Source organism: Trachemys scripta, chromosome 18, assembly GCF_013100865.1.
Source record: "Trachemys scripta elegans isolate TJP31775 chromosome 18, CAS_Tse_1.0, whole genome shotgun sequence".
Lineage (NCBI taxonomy): Eukaryota > Metazoa > Chordata > Testudines > Emydidae > Trachemys > Trachemys scripta.
In genome coordinates, this window is record NC_048315.1 from 2,707,557 (window position 1) to 2,734,817 (window position 27,261).

The 27,261-nt window shown below is 40.9% G+C and overlaps 1 protein-coding gene across 2 annotated transcripts in view; it reads left to right on the forward strand.

Annotated features, from left to right (window-relative positions):
- The window catches only part of GOSR1 (golgi SNAP receptor complex member 1), a 57,471-nt gene extending 40,736 nt beyond the window's left edge, over positions 1-16,735 (forward strand). For both annotated transcript variants that reach the window (XM_034752398.1, XM_034752399.1), the window contains exons 8-9: positions 13,277-13,359; positions 14,593-16,735. In XM_034752398.1, the coding sequence (XP_034608289.1) occupies positions 13,277-13,359; positions 14,593-14,717 (208 nt within the window). In that variant the 3' untranslated portion in view covers positions 14,718-16,735. The remainder of the gene's footprint in view (positions 1-13,276; positions 13,360-14,592) is intronic.
- Positions 16,736-27,261: the final 10,526 nt, after the last annotated feature.

Genomic DNA, 27,261 nt, shown 5'->3' on the forward strand with positions numbered 1-27,261 from the left:
ATCTAAGTCATATAAGTGTATTGCAAATAAAATTAGGCCTGTGTGATTCCATCCACCCATTCTAGAGCAATGCAGTGCTGTTATTTGAAATGTTTTGCCCATTTTAATTTAGCAATTTAGACTTGTATGCAAAGATTTTGTATAGACAGTAATTATTAAAATTTAGTGTAGTAGTGTTCAGGCAGGCTAAAGAATTGAGAACTATTCGGAGAGTTTGAAGCACCTCCTGCCCATGAAGGAACTAGTGCTACATGGCTTCTGTAACCCTTAACCACATTCACTACCTTAGCGTTGCAGTTCATATCAGAGAGGAGGTTTTTACAAGCAAACATCTGGGTGAATATTACTATTGTGTGGCTGGTCATTTTTTTATTTATTTTTATTTGTGTGGTTGAAATCCTACCATTTTGCATTGGACTGGAAATTTCAATGTCAGATTTCTGAAGCATCATATTCCAGCATTATAAATTACTTTTCTCTTACATGCCCTTTCCAGTCTGCCATCTAGCACTGGGATTTTGCAAAATAATAATTAAGAGTTCTTGAAGTACGTCCTAAGTTTGAGATTCTCTCTCATAAAAATTTTTTGAAGAGAAGATTTTATTTCAGATAATGCATGTAATGGGATAAGTGATCAACACTGCTACTAAGAGGTGCAACAAGATGTGAAGTGTGTCCATTAAGGGCTGGCTAGCAAGCTGAAATACAGTTAGCTCAGTACTATTAGTGTAATGGGGGAATGGGTTGAAACACAGTAATGTACTGTGAGGTGCATCAAGCTAACAGAAACCATTAGAGTGGTCAGCACTGTGATATGTAGAAAGATGGATATTTGTTTACATGAGCCCCACTTGCATGATTCAACACCCTCAATGTCTGAAGACATCTTCAAAAACTGGCTTTCCTGATTAAACCTCCATTTCATTGCCGTGCTCAAAACCACTTTTGCTAAGAAGCATTTATATGCTGACACTCTCCCCACCCGGTGAAAACTAAGCATCAACTCCACATTTCTTATCATCTCCTCACTGCTACCTGCTAGCTAGAGGGCTAAAAGGCCTGAGATTTTTGAAGTCTGATCTTCTGCAAAGTGACCTAATGTTTTATCAGTTGAGTCCCCCACCTGCTCTCTGGATTGTGTTTCAGCACCTGTGGGGAGATTTACTTGTGATGCGATATTGCCTACAGTCTGTTGACTGAATGGTTGGGTTCTGAGCTCTTTGCTTTTACTTAGGGTAGGTCTATACTTACCTCCGGGTCCGGCGGTAAGCAATCGATCTTCTGGGTTCGATTTATCGCGTCTTGTCTAGACGCGATAAATCGATCCCGGAAGTGCTCGCCGTCGACGCCGGTACTCCTGCTCCGTGAGAGGAGTACGCGGAGTCGATGGGGGAGCCTGCCTGCCGCACCTGGACTTGTGGTAAGTTCGAACTAAGGTACTTCGACTTCATCTACATTATTCACGTAGCTGATGTTGCGTATCTTAGTTCGAAGTGGGGGGTTAGTGTGGACCAGGCCTTAGTGGGAGTGTTTGTTGCATTAACAGATAAACTTTGCCTCTGGGAATGTGGGTTCCTGAGCTCCTCATTGCACAGTTCATTAGTTCTAAAGAGGGGGCTGGCTCCCCATCCCATTGGGTGCCAAGGAGCTTCTCTATCATCTTATGTAAATCTGGTTTGTTTGGTAGCCACCAGCAGCAGCTACCAGAATATGTAATTGAATTTGCATTGCTTCATTTCAGGTATTGTACCACAATTCAGGCTCTGCTTAAAGTCCGAATGGATTTTCTGTTTTGCCCTTTTCCTTCTCCAGTAATTGCAAACATTCGGGTATAATGTTAATTGGTGGTAACACTCGCTGCATCTGCAGGGAATTTACTAGTTAGAAAATCATTCAGCTCTTTAATTAGAGCATTGTCCATTGCTGCCCAATTAAAACCCATGGACTTGTGTAGAAGAGGCTGTTTGAATGCTGATTCCTTGGGTGACTGTGATGTAATTAGCTTTTCTGGCTACTAATGCTTGTCTGTCTTCAAGAGTTGCATCTGTTGTAGTTCATTGTTTAGATGTAACTCAGAAGGCTGCAAAATCATTATTAATTGTTTTTGAAAAGGTTTGTTACTAAGCAGCCAACATAGAAACATTGGAAAGTGCCTTTTGTGATTGTGGGGGGCCTTTGTTGATGACCTCAGGCCTATTACCAGTGTGCAGATGGCCACATTACCCATCACAGCTAGCACTAACTGTCCCCCTGGTTGGCAGTCTCAGCAGAGACGTTAAGGAGTCAATAAGCCCAGAGAGTGAACTCCCTTGTATGGTCCCTCCACAGGAATGGATAGGGGAGGGGGGTCATGGTCTCTGCTGTGCTTGTGCTGGGCCTGTGACTAATGGAGGTATAGCTTCCCCAAGGCGGTCTGAGCTTTTCAGAAACTCCCCATCCATTTGTACAAAAATTGTTAAAAGCTCTTACGTGACATAAGGTTTTCTAAAGCAGCATATTTCTGCCCAGAGATGTGTGGGATGTGATGCCTGGCACGGCAGTTCTTTGGGGGGCAGTGTTCACTTGCCTTGGGCAGATTTAGACATAAATGTCTGTCTGTATTTAAACATGTATTTAGTGATCTCGGATTTTCTTCTCCACTTTCAAACTTTGTCATTTTCTCAAAATAGGAAGCAATGGCTTACTAGTGACTGTATTTTTCATTTACCATAGATACTGTTATACCAATAAAAACTAGCAGGATCTTATTAAAGGGGACAAGATAAAGATGCCACATTTATTACGATAACAATTTGATTTATGACCAATAACTAATATCTTAATCCTTATACACACACATATTATACCTAATACCTATATATATATATATACACATTTACACACACATTTACACACACACATTTACACACATCCATCAGATGTTCTGCAGCTGCTGCATAGTTACCAGTCCTGCTTGAGTCTGTGGCTTGAGTTTGCAGCTTGGGTTCGTAGCTTGTGGCGGCTAACTGGCCAGGAAAGCTGGGCACAAGGACGAGCTGGGTCTCTGTTGGGCATGCACCGATACCCTTCCATGTTGGCAGCAGAATGTTACCCTCCTCCAAAGTTTTCCATCTCACCCATCTTTTTTGTAGGCTTTAGTTTGAATCCAGAGTCTATAGGTTTTGCTGTGTCACGCTGCCTTCAGGTTTGGTGATTGATCACCCATCAATTGCAGACATGACTTTCAGCCTTGGACCGGGCTTTGATCTTCCTTCTATTGTACCTTTTCTTTTTAGGGTGGATTCTTTTTACTTTGTTAGGGCTCTTGTCTGCATCTTCAGCCGTTGGTGTTTAACTCTATTTAATCAGGACAGGCTGGGGCTGGAGGTTGAGTCCATCATCCATACATACCTCATTCACACATCTAAACTAAACTAATAAGATTACAGCAGGGTTTGCAAAAATGAAGGTTGCAGCAAGCCCTTACAAAATGGAGTAAGCTTTTTAAAATGAGGTTTGAATTACAATATGGCAAACAGTGAACAGAAGTTACAATATAGACAAGTATAATGGATGGCAAACAGTGAACAGAAGTTACACTGTAGGCAAGTGTAATAAATGGTAAACAGAAATTACAATACTGAAACAGTGCAAGTCTCAGTGATTTAAGCAGGAATTGGATTGATAGTGAAACTTACAAAGGCAGCTGGCTGAACAGCTATGACTCTTAACAAGCATTTTAATTGTTAATTAGCCAGTTATTGGGGTAATCGGTTTTATGAATGAATATTGTTTCATTCATAAAACTTTACTTATTAAGTTACATTAATAAAGTGAACAATTAAAAACAATTTCATTCATCAGTTCTACAATACTTTTTGAAACATAGTTTTGTGGAGTATTGTTTGAAGCATACATCAGACTGCAAGCTCTGTCCGACTAATGATTAGTAGAAAGTTCCATAGATACCTTTAATTTAGTATTTCTCTTAGGATTTTGCAAAAAGTCCCTCCGTTCTGGTGGTGATTGTCAATACAGTTTGTTTACTTCAGCGATACATTGACTTCTGTCTAGACATAGAGTGACTTATTCAATGGGACAGAGGGAAGGAAAATATTCCCCTCCCCTCTTAACAGAACATCCCTTGGCTGTAAACGATCTCTGATATAACAGGGCCAAGGTTCATCCACTCTGCCTTGCAGTCTTTCCAAAGGAACATGGTATATTAGATTTTTCTGTAATCTGTGCTAATTGAGTGTGACTCTGTCACCCTCTAGCAGCTCTGTCACATTCAAAGGTTTATGCTCTAGTACTGCTTCCATGCTAGGAGATATGGTTCTTTAGCTCAAGTGATAGAGAATCATGCTTTCTCATCCATTGGTGCCAGGTTCACTGGCAATAGGTGACCCAAACAGGGGCATTGTTACATTGGCTATGGTGTCTGTAACCGCTAGATGACAATCTGTTCTCAGAGCCAAGAGAAGCATGAAGCCCAGCATTCCACAGCAGGAGAAGTCAAAAATCAGGAGACAGACCAAAAAACATGACTTAATCTATTTATAAAAATATCATGATTTGGGGGCCAATATCATCTTTTTGGACATTGTTTTTGAACTTTTGCGGTTGGCAATACTCCACTTACATTAAACTTTGACTTCATTGCAGAATATGGTGGATGGCAACGGAGGAAGATCTTATTTGAGTTTTAGCTTCAGTAATAAGGGGCACGACAGAAAATTGTTGGCAAAATCTTTTGGGGGGAAGTGGGGAGACAGATGTTCCTTTGTTTTTCATCCTTGTTTGTACCCGTTAGAAAGGTGGCAAACAAAACATGTTGGAAAAAGTGACCCACCCAAAATTGTCACAGTAGTTTAATACTAGAGTTTAAAAGGCCTTTAATACTAGAGTTTAAAAGTTTGGGGGTTTGTCTGTGTGTATGCGTGCACTGGCTCTTAGGCTGCTGATTACAGTGCATCCCTTCAGTACTGGAACTGTCCAACTAAGATTCCATCTGTTCTGAAACAGTCTTTAAGATTGATTCTGCCAAACGCTTTGCTGGGCATGTAGCAAGAAGAAAATTTCTGAGTGCTTGTAAGAATCTAGGTTTGAAAACTGTTTTCCATCTCAGAACCCTTTACAATACATGTGTGTGTGTGAGTCCATTTCTGTTGAAGTAGAGTGACATTTATGGGCTTCTCAGAAGTGACTCTTAAATGTATTTAACATTAGTACTTGGCTTGGAGCCCTGCACTTGATACATCAGATTATGATGCCGTCATGGATCATTCCTATTTAGACACTAAAGCATGCAAAAGAAACCAAGGAGAGTTAAAGAAGCAGAAACTAACTTTCAAAACCATCAAATTAATCTGCCACTATGCAGTTAAATATATTCTATTTCAAGAGAGAAGGCTGAGTGGCAGGGCTTCCAGCAGAGACCAGGGATATTGGATCTTGGTTCTCCCAGTACTCAGATAACTAGCGTATTCTAAAAGAAACTTACTAGCTGTTTCCTCCTTATGTTCCTGTGACTGATGGAGGACAACCAAGTAACTCTTATGTGATGGAAAGTATATACTCAACACATTTTTAATGTTCCCGCAACAAAATTCAGTTTCTCTTTTAAAAAAAAAAAAAAAAAAAAAAGTTCAGATCTGGAAGCTTGTTTTGTCTGTAGAAATTTCCATACCAGATCAGACCAAACATCCATGTTGTGTAGTATTCATTTTCTGACAGTGGCCAGTGCCAGATGCTTCAGAGGAAGGTGCGGGAAATGCCATGGTGGACAAGTATGAAATAACCAGCCCATAAGGGATGTTTCTTCCTTACCTCGATCAGCTAGAGGCTGCCTTCTGTCCCAAAGTACGAGGCCCTCTATGTCAGAACCAAAAAAAAAAAGTTAAAATGGGAGTTCAAGTCGAGAGTACAGGTCTGTAACAAGGATAAAGATTCATTTTGGGATAATTACAGTCTCCCTATAATGTTTATTACAAATCCAATAAATTCAGAGTTAAGGTTACGCTTAACATATTTGGATTCCTTTAAGCTCAGGCACTCAGTGTACTTAACTCTGCCTTGAAGTGATGCTCTGCAATAGTCTTACAATTATGAATTTTAGTATTTGTAGTTCAGATTAGATAAAATTATTTTTAAAGGCACCGTAGTTTTCATTTTGTTTCCCTTTCATGGTGTCACTACAAGGCAGAGGTAGGTACTCTCAGTATGACACAGATGCTTAATTTCTTAAAGGACATACTTTTAATTGATTTTTAAGTAAAGAACATAACCTTTTATTTCTGCTATATCTTCTATGAGCCAGGATGAGCAGAACAGAACTCACCACTCCAGATGAGGGTGCACCATCAATGTATATAAAGGCATAATATGATTTCAGTATAACATTTGCATCATATTCTTAATACATCCTAACATTTTGTTTGCATGTTTGAGTATAATTTATGCATGATTCATTACTTGTTGCAGTTTGAAGATAATCCAGTACTCGCTGTTCTGAATGAAAGCCAAATCACCAACTGATGACATGTCATTAACAAAGCTTGCTGAAAACCTACATTGTTGAGCTCTTCTTCCCCTCCCCCCTTAAAATTGACCTTCCCTGCCAGGCAATGTGGTTTAAGAACCTGTGATCTCATTGTTGAGAAGCTAGGTCCCCAAAAGGTTACCTTGTTTCATTTTAATAATTCTTTGCATTTTCAGCTAAGAATATTTTGTTTTCCAAAGGGTAAGAGCTTAGTTAAATTAACTCACATTTTACACATTCAAATTATGCATGAAGGATAAGCAAATGCTTTGTAGATGAATTCTTATTTTCCCGCCCCCACCCTCTCCAGGTAGTTGAAATCCCATTTAACTATTCAGGAATATTTGGTTATGCACCTTTATACTGCAATTTTAAAATTGGGCTCACCCAACATTTTCTTTCCTGAGAATATTTCAGTAGAAGTTGTCTAGGTGCCCTATATTTTGTGAAAGTTCTAAGTTCTTAATCTGTAAACTTTAAAGTTTACCAGCTTTTGATTCCCTCACTTATAAAGTAGGCTGCTTCTCTCATCGGATGTTAAAACATGAAATCCTCCATTCCATAATAAAGTCTCATAATTATTTCCCCAGGGCACCTTGTCGATAGCTCAGCAGCACTCTATCTCCTGGCAGTCATCTCTCATCTCTTCTTCAATACCTTGAAGGCTGCTTTAATGAATCATTAGATGTGTTGTAAGAAAATACATAGCTTAATGCAAAAAGGGGATTTGCTGCTGCATGAGGATTCTGTCTGAACAATTAACTATGAAACCAGTGCATAGGTCTGAAGCTGAAATTCTTAGACAAAGTTTCCTGTGTGCAGTAGTGAAATCTTACCTACAGTTACCGAGCTACCTACCTACCTACAGTTACTGAATTATACATCGCCCAGTAATCCAAAATTCCCTGGAAGCTTTCCTCAGTAGCTAATTACTTTTCTGGGATCTTCTGTTGATATTATAACCTCAAAACACTAGGGAGGAAAAACTTTTGTACTTAGTGTGACAGACCCAGACCAGTGGGGTACAAGAGTCTGGTAGAGGGCAAATATACTGGTCACTGGATGAGTAGTTTTCTGTTCCCTGAGTGACCAGAGCAGGGGATGCACTAGAGTAATCAGGAACCTGCTAGAACCAGTTAAGGCAGACAGGCTAATTAGGACACCTGGAACCAATTAAGAAGAAGCTGCTGGAATCGATTAAGGCAGGCTAATCAGGGCACCTGGGTTTTAAAAGGAGCTCACTTCAGTTTGTAGTGCGAGAGTGTGAGGAGCTGGGAACAAGAGGCGCGAGGAGCTGAGAGTGAGAGGGTGTGCTGCTGGAGGACTGAGGAGCACAAGCGTTATCAGACACCAGGAGGAAGGTCCTGTGGTGAGAATAAGGAAGGTGCTTGGAGGAGGCCATGGGGAAGTAGCCCAGGGAGTTGTAGCTGTCATGCAGCTGTTACAGGAAGCACTATAGACAGCTACAGTCCACAGGGCCCTGGGCTGGAACCCTGAGTAAAGGGCGGCCCTGGGTTCCCCCCAAACTTCCCAATTGACCTGGACTGTGGGTTCTTCCAGAGGGGAAGGTCTCTGGGCTGTTCCCCAACCCACATGGTGAATCTCTGAGGCAAGAAAATCTGCCAAAAAGCGCAGGACCCACCAAGATAGAGGAGGAACTTTGTCACATTAGTTACAAATGTATATAAATGATCTTACAAATGACATGTGATTTGACATGTAATATTGCCTGACATGCATCCAATTTTTATTTCCAAACTTTTTTTAGCATTGGATGATAACTTGCTGCTTCTTTTCTGTACTCAGCTGTTGATGCCCTGTTGAGAATTTCTGTTAATACCTTTTGTTGAACATCCTTTACCACATTCTTATGTAGTATTGGGATAAAGACAGATTACTGTCGCTTGTTTCTCTTTCCCTTCCATGTTAATTTTCGACATGAAAGGGATATCCACTATAAAGATTAATCATTCTCTTTCACTGGGCTAAGTTAGTTCAGGTACCCATGGAAACAAACAGATTTGCCATGTGGTGTGTTTTCTGTTGTTCACAGAAAGACTCCTAGACCAGTTTTCTATATGTGACCTCCCTCTGCTCTTCCTGTAGACGTGAAGGACATTAGTTACCTGAGTCAGACAAGCCCTTGAAAAACAAGCGTTGGTCAGATTGATGATGACGGCTCTTTGGACTGATAGCATTAATTTTCTCCCCTTTGCCTCAGAATACCTTGCATTTATATAGCTCCTATCATTTCAAAGCACTTTTCAAACTATAGGAATCACGTCAACCACCTCTGGGGGTGACATAGGGTAGGTGTTAATAGTGCACACCAACACTATAGAACATTTTAAGACAGGAAGCCAAAAGTATCACAACCAATTGGAACTTCTGGTAGGCAGAATGTCATTACCCCAATTTCAATTTGAGCAGGATGCTGGGGTTAACACTTCACTTTTATATAAAATGACTTTGGGATGTTTAATGGTGGTCAGAACCTTGGTTTTACATCTCCTTTGAAAGATGGTTCCTCCATCAAGGTATTGCCTACTATCACCATGCTAAGACATTTCTTCCAAATCTCTACTGAACAAGTGTTCTGCCTACAAAGCTACCAACACCACCTCTGTTCAATAGCAACATGCTTTGTCTTTGTCTTCCATGCAAGTGCTGAAGCCATCCTGGCCTTGCTTAGCTTATAAGATCTGATGAGATCATAAGGGAGATGCCTGGAAATACCTACTGCTTCTCCAAGTAGCCTGCAATTTTTGTTTTATGCTGATCTGACATGAATATATAAAAAAGAATGCTGAAGATGATTGACAAAAGCAAAATAGTCCATTGGAGACAGGAATTGCTTTAAGGCTTTTGTTAGTTCTACCCTGATGACTTTCAATTCTCTTAAAGAATTTTTTAAACTTCAACGTGGATATTGAATGTTAGTCTGCTTTTATGGAGTTGTCATTTGGAAATATGAGTTAATACACATGCTTGTCACTAAACTGTTTATAAATATTGATGATTGATCAGCTCCCAATTGACCAGTAAGCTTTCAACTTGATTCTAGTGCTAATGGAACTCTAAAGTGAAATAATTTATTGATCTACTCTGTCAATACATATTATTCAGAAGAATTAACTGTAAGGAGCTTCGGGGGGGAAAGGCAAACATTCTCCATAAAGACACAAGATGATACCATGACTCCACAATGATATTGGAAGCCATTGATGATGTTCCCTTTACTTCATGTTCCTCCAAACACTGCCGTTGGGTTGATTCACTTTGCCTTCCCAAAAGTACTGTTATTTAATATTAATAATAATGTTCTGGTCTACTCTTATAGCTCTGTAGAGGAGCATGATACTTTACAAACTCTCAGGTAGGTTAGGCATTGCCCCTAAGGGTTTCCAATTGAGTATGAACAAAAACCAAAATAAAAGAGGAGGCATGAGAGTTGGAAAAGAGTCTCCTAAGAGATCAGTGATACAGTTCAGATTTTTTTTGAAGTAGGGGAGGGAGGATGCATGGCATGTGAGAGAGAGGGTGAAGTTACGAGCAAAAAGGGCTTCTTGGAGTGGAAAAGGTAGAGGAGAAAGTGGAAGAAGCCAAAAGCAGTGTCATGCTACAGGGAGGTGTTTTAGGGACCAATTGACCCAGTGTGTGTTTGTTCCCCTAGTGAAATACAAGTGATTTTTGGTATTGACTCTGCTACTGCTCTCCAAAGACAACTGTTAGACTCGGCCATTCTGTCCATCTTCCCTGCTGCATTGCTTCTGCTGATTGTAGTGTCACAGAGGCGCAGCAAAGCAATATTGTGCCTTAGGATGATCCAGAACTGTTTTGTCCCAAGGTGACTGTCTTGTTTCAAGGACCTTTATTGCTACCTTGCTAATTATTCTGGTTTCAGGTTCCCATAAAATGTATGGTCACATTTAAAGAGATCAAGAAAGGCCTGTTCTGCACTTGAAAAGTCTCCCCTTGTAACGATTTTGTTGGTAGAGTGATTATTTTTCACCAAAATAGTGTTATGGGTAGAACTCTTAGTATGGGTGCAGTTACATCAGTATAAAGGTGCTGTATACAAAGAGAGCTTCTTCCTCTTCCGGTACAGCAATATACTATACCAATATTAGCACTTTTATACTGATTAGCTGCACCTACCCCAGGATGATTGAATGGCATTAACTATTCTGATATAGTTGTAGTAGTATGAGTTTTTATGTGCAGATCAGCCCAACTTCCTGAAACGAAATGAATTCCTTTTTGTTACAAACCTGCTCTTGAGAGCCAAACATTTCCAGCATCAAAGGTTATGTCTGCTCAGCCTCTTGGAGTCCATGTGAGCAAGCTCTCAGCCCAGGCCAACGGGTTCGCGCTAGCGCTCTAAAAACAGCTGTATGGACAGCATGTGGACGTTTCAGTTCCAGCTGGAGCTCAGGCCCCGAAGCCCACCCTCTCCTTAGGCTTCCGAGCCCGAGCCGCAACTTCTAAGAGGTGTTACACAGCTATTTTTAGAGCACTAGTGTGAACCCCACCAACCCAAGACTCTCAATCCAGGCGCGCAGGCTCACTCCTGGGGTTCCAAGTGCTGCATGGACATAACCAACGAAGTTTGGTCATAACTGACCCTATTTTAACAATGTTGTGGTTATCAACAAAATGCAACATTAGCAATATACCATGGGACCTGGGAAAGAGAGTTGGGCTTTTATCTCCAATGCATTCCTGACTCTTCATTCTTGCTGACATTAGATCAGTGTTCAGAGAATTAGCAGAGACTCCTGTATAAAGACATGTCGGGCTCAGCAAGTTAAAAATATTGTGAAAAGGTTGGGGGTCTGCCTCTATCTTCAGCGAGAGAAAGCTCTTTTTCTAACAATGTGGGTTCCCCCCTCTGAGAAGGGCAGCATTGAACTTGTTCTCCTGTGGCCCTATTTTATGTTGTAATGCTTGTAAAATATTTAATCTTTTGCCCCTCCAAAACAAAACTTCTCAGACAATCTAAACCTCAAACTGTATCAGGACCCATTTGATTTTTAAACCTTTATGCTCCTCATGTGGGTTTAGTCAACAGAAATGTAAGGGTTGCATCCTCAGCTATTATCCAGTCATATTGGTATATATGGCATATGCTCTGTGTGTTCTTGAAACCTTCACCAGCCAAGGAGACGGGTACTTCTCTAGTTATGTTGTCCTTTTCTCTTCCCTGTTCTTTATTAAACACGCTAGGTCTCCACAAGCCACAGCTCTCACATCTTTCTATTTCCCCCAGGTGTAACTGAGCTTAAATGTTTTTCTTGAGAGAGCCATTCCATTCAGGTCCGCTAAATAAAACTTGAGCTGCAGTTGTAAGTAATAGACTGCCCATTCGTTTTCTGTTTCATCTCCTTGTCCTATAACAGAATAGAAACCAAATTTTCAAAAAACTTTTCTGAAATGCCTTGTCAGCATCTTTAATTGCCTGATTATTTACAGTGTTCTTGATCATTGAGGGGGGAAGGAGGTGTGCCTGACTTTTCCAGAATGAATGAGATTTGAAATAGAAACATGTACTTTTGTTATGAAAAGTTATTTTAGTATCATCTAGACCAGTGGGTCTCAAACTTCTGTACCAGTGACCTCTTTCACACACAAGCCTCTGAGTGTGACCCCCCCCCTTATACATTAAAAACACTTTTTTATATATTTAACACCATTATAAATGATGGAGGCAAAGCGGGGTTTGAGGTGGAGGCTGACAGCTCGCGACTCCCCATGTGATAACCTCACGACTCTCTGAGGGGTCCCGACTCCAAGTTTGAGAACCTCTGATCTAGACCATACTCTTGTATGTTTGTAAAATATAATGTGTAGCTGCTGCATCTAGTGCTAAAACGGCATTGTATGATTAGAATTACGTGAGCTGGCTGGCTCATGGATAGAGGTCTCAGCAAGGGCAAGTATTTTAAGGGAATTTGGTGACATGATGGAAACAAATTGAATGTTTTGGGGTAATCTAACTATGTGGCATCCCTTTCTACTCCAGCTGACGAGGAAAACCCTCCATTCTAACTCATTAGTAAAAGATAAATTAGTACCAGAGTGGACAAGCTTAGCCCAACTGATGAGCCTTCATTGCCCACTTGCCAGGAGCCTGAGGACTGCAGCTACCTTGCGTGAAATAGAATAGATGGCAGCACTCTCATAGAACATAGCCGCTATAGAAACTACATGTGATCCTTGTAGAGTTCCATTGGCTGTATTTGACCTCAGGCTGCACTTTGATCATCTCTCCGTTAGAAAGTTCACTTTTTCACATTGTTCTAAACCTTTTAATTATGATTGATTGAACTCTCATTTACTCAGTTATTTTTATATCCATCACACCATAGTGTATCAAACAAGGCTTTCAGGCGCTGTCTTGAGCGAAACAAACATGTGGATCCCCACAGTTCAACCAAACTCCTGATTCTAGGATCTCTGCCATAAGAATGTTTCTAGGCTTGTCTCTAATGTTGTCTCATCTTTTTGTTTTATTTTATTTGTTCTAATAATCTGCACTGTTACCAAAGTTGCACGCTTTTGCCTGCTCATAGCTTATTAAAAGGAAAAGTGGCAACAGGCTAATCGTTGAAGATTAGTGGAGAAAATGTGATCTCTGGAGGGTAGCTACATCCCATTCATCTGAAGGAGTTTTGCACACCTTGCTTTTCCGTTGTTTCAGCTTCCAGGTTATTTTTAGTACCAGCGATTTGATCCATTCTTTTTTTCCTCCTCCAGCATTGCCATGGCAACAAAAGAAAATATGACTTCGCAGAGAGGGATATTGAAGTCAATACAAAGCAAAATGAACACCTTGGCCAGTATCCTTTCTGAAAGAGCGGTGCTGTGAGTGCCTTCAGGAAGAAGCTATCTCGACACAATTCATTCTGCAAATTTGGGGTTCAACGTATTTTAACAGGCAATGGCAATATAACCCAGTCATCATACGTCTGCTGAGCATTATGCCTGGCCCACTCCATCAATAAGATATCTTGCTCGGATTAACAGTGTGATAAACTTAGCTGTTGGGTTTTTTAAATGCAACTTTGAATACTAAATCTAAGCCAACATTTAAGCTTCATTTAGAGATCTAGAACAACAAAATCTAACATACTCCAACTACATACACTCTGCTAGAAGTATTATTGTATTTTATTGTTTTCCTGGCATTTTACTTTCAGGGACAAATGGCTGCAGTTTGATGTGGATGTGTCATGGCTGTAGTGCAGAGCAAAATGTTTCCATGACTTGAAGAGCCCCTTGTGTCACTCAGACCTCTTGATTTTAAGTTTTTAGTTTGTTCATTTCATCTCCCCCATTTCATGCTCCAGGCTAAAGAATGTGCTGGATTGTGAAGTCATGCATGTTTACCATTTTTCCTACTATTTCTTCTTCTCCATTGTAGCAGCACAACGAGGGGCATTAGCCTCATTTGATTAGACAGAAGATATGTCCTGGAGATATGTAGCTTGATGAGACATAAATTTCATTAGACTGTTTTTAGTGACTGGCAAGAACAAAAGCAGCTCAATAAACGTTAGCCTTAAGAGATTCGTGGGTGCAAAGACAAAGCTCTGAAACTTGCGAACTTGTTGCAGATCTCATTTTTATACATTAAATAAATCTCCGCATTTTACAGTGAGGGCAGTTCTTCCCTCTATGCCATGCAGTAAACAGTCTTCATCTGGGGGATAGGAACTATTTCTGTAGCCAAACACCATCCGTTGTTCCCGTTACCATTACTAGTGTTCTGCTAAATAAATTTCACAACCTTTTGTATTCAGCTATCCCAGATTTCATGCTGGATTACATATAGGCTTCTGCATAAACACCAACTTTACGCTTTTCTGTTACCCTCTTCCTCTCACTGTTTATTAATGAAGTAAAATTGTAATCTTGCTAACTAGCCATAAGGCCTTTTTGTCACATCTGTTTTCTTTGGTTTGTGATTAGTTCTGAACTCTTTGCTTTGCTGCTCATGTCTGTGTATAGATCTGGGCTCTCCCCAGTTTTGATGCTTCTTGCTAATATGACCTTAACTCAGACCCCCAAAGATCGGTTTCCCGCAGTGAACAATCTGATTCAAAGGATCAACCTACGGAAGCGACGGGACTCTCTCATCCTGGGTGGCGTTATTGGCATCTGTACCATCTTATTGCTGCTATACGCTTTCCATTGACGGACATTCTCCATAGACTCTGATAACCTTATCTGCTCCCAACCCATCAAGGAGAAGTGGGTGGGGGAAGTCAGTAGACCTGATAAACAGCCTGCACATGATGGCTGGAATATCAGCATGATGTCTAAGGTTTATGGTGGCAGACTTTACAACACTGGTTTTGAGCTGAAGCTGCAGTATTTCTCCTCCCCTGCCAAAACTATTTCTTTTTCTTTGGTCAAATTTTGCTTAAATATTTTTTTTAATCCCCTGTCTCACTACAAGGTAAGTAATATACAACATTTATGAGACTCAGTAGAGAATCTTCCCTACTTGATGATGGTAATGAAATCTGTCATTGGGCTGTTAAGTGAAACAATTGTTAAGCTTCTCTTAGGTGGAATTTCTTCAGGAAGCCAGTTTCCCCTGACGGTCAAGTACAGGACTAGATATTTTTGCCCTATAATAAGGATATTGCAGCTTTAAGCCATCAGGTTGGTTTGTTACTGAATACAACCTCTAAGTTTTTTACTCATGATTGAGCTATTGCGAGTCATTTCTACTTAACTTGTGCTGTGAAAACTGTGCTCCTTCCCACAAATTCCTGAGACAGATAAGGATTGTTGAATTCACTTTTTGCACAGAAGATGTCTGAACTGCTATCTGAGGAGCACTTACAAGGTTTTTTGTGGCTTTAAGGGGACTCCAGGAAATATTTGCAGTCCTGCTTTGGAAAAACGGAGCATAGTATCCTCTCAGTTTTACCGTAGTATTAAGTCATTTAAAGTGACCAAACACGCTTTCACCTGAAAGTAATCTTTTGGGTGTAAATATTTTGGTTTTGGCTGATATCACAAAAGGCTTCATAAAAACATAATAGTTTCAAAAGTCTATTTTAATTTAGATGAAAGGTATTCTAATAGCATTAATATTTTTACACTGTAAGTAGGGTGGAGTCTAACCTGTACATTGGAAAGGGAAAATACATCGGTTAAGCCTGATTGCCAATGTATCTGTGTGCAAAATTGTTAAATACGTAGCTCCTCATAGTAGAGTTAAATGAATGAGTGGCTGAATATGCAATTACGTTTCTTCTCTAGTATCTGCAAAACACATGTACATAACTATTTTTTTCAATTGTTCATTGTCCAAACACAGCAGAGATTTTAGATTGTTAGCAAAACCTGTTGGGTTTGTCTCTGCAGATGAATATCTGTTAAGAAATCTAATGTCAGGAATGTCTTTGATATAGCAAATCTACAAATTGCAGGTTCTCTCCCCTTTCCAGTTGTTCTATGCCATCTTCGCCTGTCTTATAACGATAACTAGCAAAACTCTGAGGCACTGGCCTTTTTTTGAAGAACTTCATTAACTATTTGCACAACTGACTTACAACACTCCCAAATTTAATGCGTCTTCCCATTAATCGTAGTTGCCAGAGGCGGTCCGGAGACCTTCCCTTGTCTCCAGATCCTCCTTTGTGCTAGAAGAAGACAGGCCACAAGTTATAATTCATTTTATTACTGCTTTTATAGTGTATGTGCAGTACCCTGTTGGAGGGAGTAAAGAATTGTGCCTGTGTAGTGTGTGTATGAAACCACACAGTTTTATAAACTGTATTGTTCATTTGGACTTGAAAAAGGCTTATGTGCAGAATACCCTCTTTGTGCCAAACAGGCTACAAAGACTCGTTTTGTCGGTTATTTTTGGGATTAGAAGGCACTTGCAATTAATGCTAGTAAAATTGAGGTTTGCCTTTTTAAATAAGGGATGGTCGTTTGGTTGATTGGGGAATATCCCTGGTTTTGAAATGAAGTGCTCATTAGGTTTTTTTCTTGATAAAGACTGAAGGATAAAGGAAATTTATTAATGAATCTCTCTATATCAAAACTCTTCTCCCCTGATACTTTATTTTCTTTGATTTTTCAAAGGGCCCTGACTGGCAGTTATGCTCCATTAGGGTTTATAGGATTTGGTTGCTATGTAGTTGGCAATTATAAGACCTGCAAATCATAAATAAATTCATTTATTTAATCTGATGACCAGTCTTTTTAATTAGCTTAATTGATTTGGTGCATTATTTAATCTTACCGTGTATTTAAAAAAAGCTATGAAAATGTGCAGATTGTAGCAAATATCAATCGATTTGTTAGGACTGTGGAGGAGCTGATATGTTATAGGGCATAAAGGAGTAGAAATATGATGAATTCCCTTTGAAAATGAGGGGTTAATATTGGAGGTGGCATTTCAGTGGTTGGCAACTGCTCAGTGACTTTGATTTGGTGCCGGTGTTGAGAGGGGTTTGTATCAAATATATTTAATTATCCTAGCAGAATTGCCCTTTCGTGAACTACTGTCAGCCATGTACCTGACACAAGCAGGCATCCAGCATCTCTCTAAAATGGATAGAATGGCTGGCCTGGGGGAGAGACTTGCTAAATGCCATGAATCTCTTTCTAGCATAGCTCTATAATTAGGGACAATGGACCTTAAAATAAGGGAGAGTAAACAGAAAACAGTGGGCTGATTTAAGATTTAATCCGGAGTCTCTGACCCACTGCTCCTCTCTTTGCAGCTTGTTCACCTGCCTCCTATTGCAAAATGTATTTCCATATTTTTTCGTTGTGTCCAGCACTTCTCTGCCTTTCTGGTTCTCAAGGCCAGTTAGAGGCGCCTGTCTTGGAGGTGGGGCTCCTCGGTAGTCCCATCAGTGACACTGGAAGTGTTGCCTTCCTGTTTATCCACCAGCAGGAGCTGTAGGGAGAAGTTGTGGCCAAAGCACAAAAACAAGCTTAGATCACTTTCAAGTTGCTTCTTAGTCTCCATTGCCTCTCAGAGGGGAAACACATTGACCTGCGGGGGCTCTACTATCACTTCTTTCCATGTGCTGTTTGTCAGTGACCAACCACCTGTTGTAAAGCTGTCTGGTAAGCCATCAGTTCTCCTCAAACTCCAGAAAGAGTTCTTCTGCCCTCTTTTACCCAGCCCCAAATAAACACAGGAACATTTCTTCCTCTTCAGTCTCCTGGCCCACTTTCTGGCTAAAAGTTGCAGCATGATTTTTCAGACTCCAGCCACCCGAGCAGCAATCCTGGTAAAATCCAGTGCTGCCTGAAAATCCTGCTCGTAAGTAGGATGCACAGCGATGAATTCCCTGAAAATGTTATAGGCGTTTTTATGCCAAATGAGTGTTGCCTGTTGATGCTGTGCTTGGCAACCTCAGTACCAGACTGCTGTTCCTACAATACTATTGATCACTATTCTGTATCCTTCACGAGAGAGAGAGAGTGCAAAGTAAGGCTGCACAAAGGTTTTATTTTATTCCCTCAGCCTGTCTCTGGGACCAGTAGAATGTTCACCAGATCCCTCTTCATTAATAAGACAGGACGGTGCTTTTGAGTCTGCCTGCTGTTGAGAGGTTGTAATGGAAAACACAGCACTTTCATTCTTCAATTAATCCCTGGCAAATTTAGGAACTTCTGGGCATAGAGTTCTGAATTCAGTTAGGAATTCACACCGCCCCATTAGATAACCAAGCAATGCTTTTCTTCAGCTCCGTGCAAAAGTCCTCTTTTGAAGGGCCCAACAAAATCAGAATGTGCAGAACATAAAGTTCTTCACTGGGTGTTGAAAATAAAAAGGCAAAAGTAGATGTGTAGGCAGCGTGTAGGTGTGAGACATGCATTGATAGTTCAACTGCCAGGGCTTCATTCCTCAAGGAACCCTGAGAATTCCTGCACAGGGGGCAACGGCTGGCCTAGCACTTTTGGCTATGTAGCTAATTTAGCCAGCACAGTTAAACTACTAAAGTAACTAAAAGTTGCTTCCCAAGCACCCTTGATGCACAACAGGATTTTTTTCCTATTGTTTTCAACTAACACTCAGGGCAGGGAAGGAGGACACAGGCTTTGTTCCAAAGGGTTTCAGAATGATTTCCTCCTTTAGAAAGTGACACAGTTGGTGTTACAAAACTCTGCAGGGAAGGGAGCAGATGTAACAATGTGCAGAATACATCGAAAGACAACTTCAGAGAAAGCTGAGCCATGGAGACATCTGCTCCTTGTGCCCTGTCTCTCAGCTCATGCCTGCAGTGGGAAGCTTTCAGCTTTGAATGAGTCAGCTGTTGGTCTGCCCACCATTCAGAGAGCGGGAAGCCGTTCCAGTCACACTCTGTCCAGACTAACGGTTGTTCTTTCTCATGGAAAATACCAACCCAGCCCCATGTATGTTCTTTTCCATTTGCACTTTCTAATTCGTTTGCTTTTCAAATGGCTTCTTGAAACCTAACTATTTTATTGTACCTGTGATTATTTTTGTTCTCACCTAATGTGCATTTTCTGTCTGTATAAAAAAGCTTTGTTATGTAATTTAATAATAAATTAGAATTCTAAATTATGGTGCTTTTTTTGTTTCCCTATAAGAGTCCCAGGCTGCCTACACCTCAGTTTTAAGAGGTGGACAAGACTTAAGTCATCCAGTCCATCTCCCTACCAGTGCAGGATTGTTACCTAGAATAAACATTCTAATGTTTTTCTCCATCTTGTCCTAAATGTCCCAAGCAATAGGACTTTTATCCCTTCCTATAGCCTGACTGGAAGTGTTTCCACATATACAGCAGAAATGGACACGCTTCCTCCTATTTATACCCATTTGTTCCACTCTAAATAGTTCCTCTCCCTTCTTGATGTTTAAACCCTGATTACTTTTATCCCTACCCTTTTAGTTCTCTCTAGGCCAGCACTACGGACATAGTTCCTTCCTTCTCAGCCTTTCTAGCCCCATACTCGTTTGTTCTCTGAATCCCCTCTAATTTGTCAGTATTTTTCTGGTAACAAGGTCCACAGGATTCCTCCACATCTGTGACTAAAATTGCACTGGCCTTGTTAGTTGCCATACTGTGTTGAAGACTTGTGTAATTTGTTGTCATCTCACACCAGAAGTGAATGGTGTTGGTTACTGAAGTAGACAATGTAACAAAATGTGACAGCCATGCATGTGCTTTCTCCCACACATGCAAATTTGGTCCATTCTCCTTTTTGCTGTGAGCATTTACATTAGAATCACTTCAGTATAGTGATGGTGGCTGCTTTGACGGGGTTTCAGGCGGTGGGAGCAAGCATTTTCCTCATTTCAAGGTGAGCTAAAAGGCTTCTGTGACCCAATACTATAAAGCGTTTACGTCAACACAGGCGTTGGTGCTCATTTAGGCATTAAACTGCAGATACATGTACCAAAACATCTGAAAAATCCTATCTATGTAGGCACTGGTTCAAAATCCTCTGAATTTTTTCTCCAAGAGGTAATCAATAGCAACTCAAGAAGTCTAGGAAAATCCTCTACTTTTTAGATGCTTGGGAAGTCATCAGCTCACACGAGAATTCAGAAAATGTATCATTTAATGGAAACTTAATGACCTCCTCCATCCACAGTTTAACACATTCCCTCCTTCCCCATCCCCACTGATGTTTAGACACTATGGGTTCATTTTTTTTCATTTCACTCTGTTTCACATTGTTTTCTGCAGGAAATTCTTAGTTCTTGTGATGGTGTTTTTTCCCTAAGCTGATTTTCCTCTACCTAGGAGTGCAGGTCTGTCTGCTTCCCCTCTCTCCCCCTCCCCCCCACCTGGCAGAGGCCCCCTGGCATAAGCTTAGCTTTCACATAAATGCCAACTAGTCCTGCCATCCATCTGAGACTACCTGTCAGAGTGATAGAAATGGTCTGCTCCTTTGTCACTGCCTGTATCTATCCTTTTCATTTGAATGCACAATGTAACACCTAGCCAGCAGGCTGTTGCCTGCTACTTCTCATGTTTGTGCAGAGCACTGGAGGAAAACCTGTCCATAGCCAAAAGGGATTAGAGAGAGCCGGGCATGCTGTCACTTTTAGCACTTGCTTTAATTCGGCTAACTCAGCTTCCCCGGCTATGGAGATTCAGATCCAGTCTCATCTTGGGGCACAAACCTCTGCCACCTGGCCTTAGAAGTGCATCGTGGCAGTCGGTGTGATCGCCTGTTTGAACACTGATGTAGCAGAACTTAAAAAATAGCTTTATTTTCTCTTGTAAAGGACTTGATTGATTAAAAGTTAAGCAACGTTAACGTCTTCCTCCAGCCAGAGACTGCCAATGAAACGACTGTATTTTTACAGCCGTTTAAATGAAGATGTTCTTGCAAATAATGGATCCTTGCTGGCAGGCAATAGGAATTGTTGTTGGGTTCTCTAGAGAGCCAGATAACACTGTTACTTCTGTTTAAAAACAAAACCCACATTGTTGCCAGTAATACCTTGAACTACTTTCTCAAACAGGATAAGTAAGCCATGGGATGTGACAGAAAACCTCTGAGTGCAGAAAAGGTAGATTTTGCACAGCTAATCATTGCCCTGAAGTGCAGCACTGCACCTAAATTAAGATTATACTTAATCACCCCTCGTTTGTTTTGTCACTTGCTATTTCTCTCCTATATGTCCTAGACACCTCTTCTTTGACAGAGGTTGTTTCGTGTAGACGATATGTGCCTATGTTTGTGTGTCATATTAAAATGAGACCCCCAACTGCAAAACTAATTCTTCCAAGTTTCAATTTCATTCTAAACTCTTGGTTATCTTCATTAATGTAGTAATGCACGCCCAGTGGGAATATCTTAAAACTTCACACACACCCTCACCCAAATGGCCTATAGGCTTGCCCAGTAGGGTACAAGGCGTCTGCTTTTCTTATACTAATCCATGAAGACTCCTGGGAAAGGAGAGATCAGAAGTAAGTACTTTGTAGTAGAGGTAGTTGTGACCGGGGAGGCAGTACGATATAGCAGAGGATTAGGAGTCAGAGTTTATTTGTGTCTCTTCCACTGATTCGCTGTATGACCTTGGGTAAGTTACTTTATCAATGTGCTTCAATTTTACCCATCTGTAGAACAGACTTCATATCTGTGTCACTAAAGCAATGTGCAGCTTAATCATTTTAATGTGCCTTCAGGTTTTATTTAGTCTTTCAATCAGAATGAAATGCTATGTAATCTGATTCTGATGGAAGCGTTAATGTGCTGTGGCCCTATGAAGGAATAGGCAGCATGCTCAATTTAACCTTTTCATAAGAGACAGTGACTCTGCTACTGGACAGAAGGGAAAGATAAACAAAGGAAATGGCTCTTACCATAAGACCCATAAGATAATTTCGGGGGCAAGTAGAGCCGATATTCTAGCGTTGAGCTGTTCTGTACTTTGCAATTTCCACCCCTCTGTTCCAGGAACTGAGATAAGGAAATACAGCACCTTGGACAGCTCCCCAGCTTCATTCAATCCTTTCACCTTTTCTGAGATCCTGTAACAGGATTTTTCATAGAAATGAGGACTGGCAGGGATCTTGACAGGCCAATTAGTCCAGTCCCTGGCACTGAGGCAGGACTAAGTATTGTCTAGACCGTCCCTGACAGGGGTTTGTCTAACTTGTTCTTAAGAACCTCCAATGACCGAGATTCCACAACTCCCCAGGTAATTTGTTCCAGTGCTTAACTACCCTGACAGGAAGTTTTTCCTAGTGTCCAACCTAAATCTCCCCTGCTGCAATTTAAGCCCATGACTTCTTGTCCTGTCCTCCGTGGTTAAGGAGAACAATTTATCACCCTCCTCTTTATAACAATCTGTTTAACAATTTTGGTTTGATTCAGAGCTGTATATTGTGATAATCCAAGATGACCATGGTTAAAACAATGACTAGGATGGGATGTGGAAAGAAAACAAATTATGGTGCAGTTCCTCATTAGGGGGTGTTTAATGATTTGCATAACTATAAAGCTGCTTGCAACATGACCAGAGAAGCAAAGCATGCAAACCTCAGTCTTCAATAGCACCGGGTTGTCCTCAGTAGCTGCATTAGAAATAAATAGTTCTTAAAACAATTTGTAAATTGTCCTTGTTGTCATGAATGTATGAGACATAGTAGCATGCGGTAGGGTGGGGACAGATGTTGTCAGCTGCTTCAGGACACCTCTGCCAGTACAGCTTCATTGGGAGTGCTACTGCAGTCCTGCCCCTGTGGTATTCAAATCCAGAAAGTACTGTATCTGGACACTTGGCAAGTTACCTTTGTTCACCTGTAACTGGGCTAGCCTTGTAGTCGTTTGCTGCATCTTTTATTTCCATTCACGTGAGCAATTTGTTTCAAGCAAGAGAATGTGATTGACGTGTTGCTGGATAGCAACAAGAGACATGGGAGTTTGTGTGGTTGAGTGAAGCTCATGAAATAAAGAGGCCCACTTGGTAATGCATTTCAGAATCACCAAGCTGTGGCCTTGTTAATAGTATCTGAAAGCAAGGATAGGTTTCCATAGCCTTCATGTGCCTATTAAACATTCCTGCCCCGGCAGTCCCAGCCTCATTCTAAATCTCAGATTCATAGAAATGTAGGGGTCATCTAGTCCAGCCCCTGTGCTTAACCAGGACCAAGTGAACTAGACCATCCTTATCCGGTGTTTGTCCTGCCTGTTCTTAAAAAACCCTCCAATGACAGGGATTCCACAACCTCCCTTAGAAACTTCTTTCAGTGCTTAACTATCCTTTTAGTTAGAAAGGTTTTCCTAATATCTAACCTAAATGTCCCTTGCTGCAGATTAAGCCCATGACTTCTTGTCCTACCTTCAGTGGACCCAGAGAACATTGATCACCATTCTCTTTATAGCAGCCCTTAATATATTTAAAGACTGTTATCAAGCCCACCCTCAATCTCTTTTCTCAAGACTAAACATGCCCAGTTTTTTAACCCTTCCTCATAGGTCAGGGTTTCTAAACCTTTTATCATTTTTGTTGCTGTCTTCTGGACACTCTAGTTTATCCACATCCTTCCTGTAGTGTGGTGCCCAGAACTGGACACAATACTCCAGCTGAGGCCTCACCACTGTAGAGTAGAGTGGGACAATTATTTCCCGTGTATTACATATGACACTTATGTTAATACATCACAGAATGCTATTAGCCTTTTTTGCAACTACATCACATTGTTGACTCATATTCCACTTGTAATCCACTATAACCCCCAGATCCTTTTCAGCAGTACTACCATCTAGCTAGTTATTCCCCATTTTGTAGTTGTGAAGTACTTTACACTTGTCTTTATTGAATTTCATCTTGTTGATTTCAGGCCAGTTCTCCAATTTGTCAAGGTCATTTTGAATTTCTAATTCTATTCTCCAACGTGCTTGCAAGACCTCCCAGCTTGGTGTCATCTGCAAATGTAATAAGCACACTCTCCACTCCATTATCCAAGTAATTAATGAAAACATTGAACAGTACCAGACCCAGAACATAGCCCTGTGAAATTCCACTAGAAATGTCCTTTCAATTTGACAGTAAACCATTGATAATTACTCCTTGAGTACAGTCTGTCAACTAGTTATACACCCACCTTACAGTAATTCTATCTAGACCACATTTCCCTAGATTTGCTTGAGGCACTTCAATTAACACATGTTTTTAAAGAGTGGTAAAGGGTTTTGGTCACATGCCTCCAGTTAAAGCCAACAAAGTCTGTGTATTGCTTTAAAGATCTGGAGGTTTCATCTCCCCCTGAGACAGTGGAATGCACGGGTTTTGCACTTCCAGTGCTGGTAATAAGTGGTGCATAAAATTCCATCTTCATTTGGAATAAAAAAAGGTAAATTATTTATAGATCTGCATCCTTTTTTCCAGCTCTCTAGAGTCAATAATTTATAGTAGCACAAGGGTACAATTTTTTATTAACTATCAACCTTCAATAGGACTGTTGTTCTTATCAAAATCTGATGTCCCTCCTGATGCTATCAAATGCCACAGATGTTGATGCATTATGGATGAGCTGTGCTCCAGTTCTTTAATCCTGTTGCAATTCCATGAGACTGTTTCTTGTTGAAAGAGAACTGAGCATTTTTCTCTACATTCATAAGAGGCAGGAGTTAATAGGCTTTTTGTGTTTTATCTACTGTTTCCTTGAAACTGGGGAGATCTTTAGCGCATGCTGCTGTATGGATTTAATTTTCAAGATCTTGAGAGGGGAAAATAGTCAACGCTTATAGGTAGAGGTTTATATTTTCCAAAAATTGTCCAAGCAATTACTATTTATCCAAAATGCGGTGATTCAGACATAGATGCTATGCATGCAATCTGTAGGGACAGTCTAGTCTCTGGGATGAATGCCTTGAACAAGCTATGAATTTATCCTTGTCTTAATCTTCCCCATTCCTTTGGGTATGTTCATAACTGTTTTATAAACATGGGTTCATGTAAATTAATTACCACTTCTGCCTCACCTCTGCTGAATTAATATTGAATCCCAGTGACACTAAAATCTTTCTCACAGTTGACTCCCATTTATGTCAGTTATCATGGTAGAAAGGTATGTTGTGGGCTCTTCAAATCAAAATCCCACCTCTTCATTATTATGAATTGAGTATCCAACAATGAGATTTAAATCAACAAAATCCTCACCGGTCACAGACAATGTATTGAATAAATCTACAGCTCTTCTGGTTTGTGCCATTTTTGCCTGTTAGTTTCAGCTTTTCCAATTCTTTTTTAATGTAGAAACTCCTGTGGACTGTTTTGTCTTGATCTGTCTTTTGCTGGTTACATGTGTGATTCTTGCCACATCTCATGCTTTACCCTCTTGCCATCTCTTTTAGGCTTTCTTAACTTCTCCCCTGCCCTTCATATCCTTTCTTTCTTTGTTCCTGATGTAAGACTAAGACTGCTGGGCTTCACTACCTGAATTCTTTTAGCACTGCTAGTAAAGCTGGGCACTCTCTGGATACATGGTCTCAGACTGTAATTAATGTTCCCCGTACGTCCTTGAGAGAAAACATTTGCTGTTCTCTCCTCACCAGTCATTTTCTCATCTTCTTTTGTCTTTAGTTTCCCTTGAGTATCCCTTATCAATCAATGGTGTGGTTTTGGTGTCATCTTCTATAATCGTTTTCCTCGAGCTCTTGCATCCTGTATGTTTTCTTTATCTTCCCTTTTCGCACGCGGTACATCCTGTCACATGCTTTCCCCTTCTTCCCAAACATTTGGCCTGCATTTCAGCGATACTCATTGTCACCTCTGGTCTCTTGTTCAGATCTAATTACAGCGTCATTTTGTCAAAAGTTGGCATTTATTTTATATTTATGTAGCTGTAATGTCCAGAGGCCCCAGTCAGAATCAAGGGTACCACTGTGCTAGACAGTGCATGTGTGAGCACACACAGGCCCTACCCCAGAGACTTGCAGTCTTCAGCTAAATTCGACATTTAACCTCTTATTTGTTTGGTTGGCATTCTCTTTCAGGACCAGTTTAATATGTTTTCGAAGGGTGCAGTGTGCCCCTCTCCAAGGGTTTTCTTTGGAGTGATGTCTGGTGCTCTTTTCATCCAAGACAGAATGTGTAACTTCTGCAGCACGCCAAAGGCAGAAATTGGGACCAAAGGTTGGACCAAGCTGTCCCACACGGCTGAGCAGAGCGGTCGCCATTAGATCACCGGCCCAACACATCTGGTAACATTTCATAAGGATTCGAACGTTCTCTCCCTTCTCTGAAGTGTTTTCAGGGTTCCAGCCAACTTTTGCTTGATTGCTTCACTCATTCATGGAAACGAAACTATGACACTAAAAGCATTAGAGCAGGAGGAATTGCAAAATATTAATCCTTTCTGCGCCTGGTGAGTTCTTCTCTAATTACTGGCAGTGATCAAAAGCCATCTGTTAAACTCTCCCTGTTTCTGGTTGGCCTCCGAGAGGCTCTGGAGGCACATGAAACTAAGCTATGGCTTTTGATTCAGAATCATTCTGGTGGCTGAGGTGCTCCGATATCCCTGAACTACAGCTCTCTCCTATGAGGAGTCACTTTGAGTCTCATTGGAGGTGGGAAAGGTCCTGCTATTCTTTTGGTCCATCATCCTGAGAATGCAGAGTTGTTCCCTACTGTATGTTTCTTAGTGCTTTATCCAGTCTGGTAATGTTCCAGGCGCTAAAATTCCCCAGATGCAGATGGTAACAAGTATGTACTCAGATTTTTCCACTGAAGCTGTCAATAAGTTCTCTAAGCATATTGCAAAAACCTAAACAATAGTCAAGATGTCAAAGACCTTCAAAAAACCTCCCTAGGAAGGATTTTCCAAAATCCAGCCACAGACTCCTGTCCATCTCCCATACTAACCCCCCTTGGAAAACAGGTGAATCTTGCGATCTGTCATGAAGATCAATAATACTGGGTTCACCTGGACCAACGGCAGAAGTGAGTGCTAAACCTGAGGACCTCAAGCCAAGAATGCCTTGCTGGCAACCCTCTCCCTTTGAGATTTGGGGCCTCTTAACCTGAATGCCCAAGATGATCACAACTACCACATGAGAAGGAAGCATCTCAAGCAGCCAGGACCCAAACCATTTAGGCACCTTAAACTTCACCTGGAAATCAGTTGATCGCCTTTGCAGAACACGGGTGCAGTGTATCCTTTCCAGGTCTGCCATATAAAGGGACAATCTCCAGCCCCTAAAATATTTACTGTTCTTTTCTTAACTCCCTCCTGGCTCTCTTTGTATACACACACCTGCCAGGT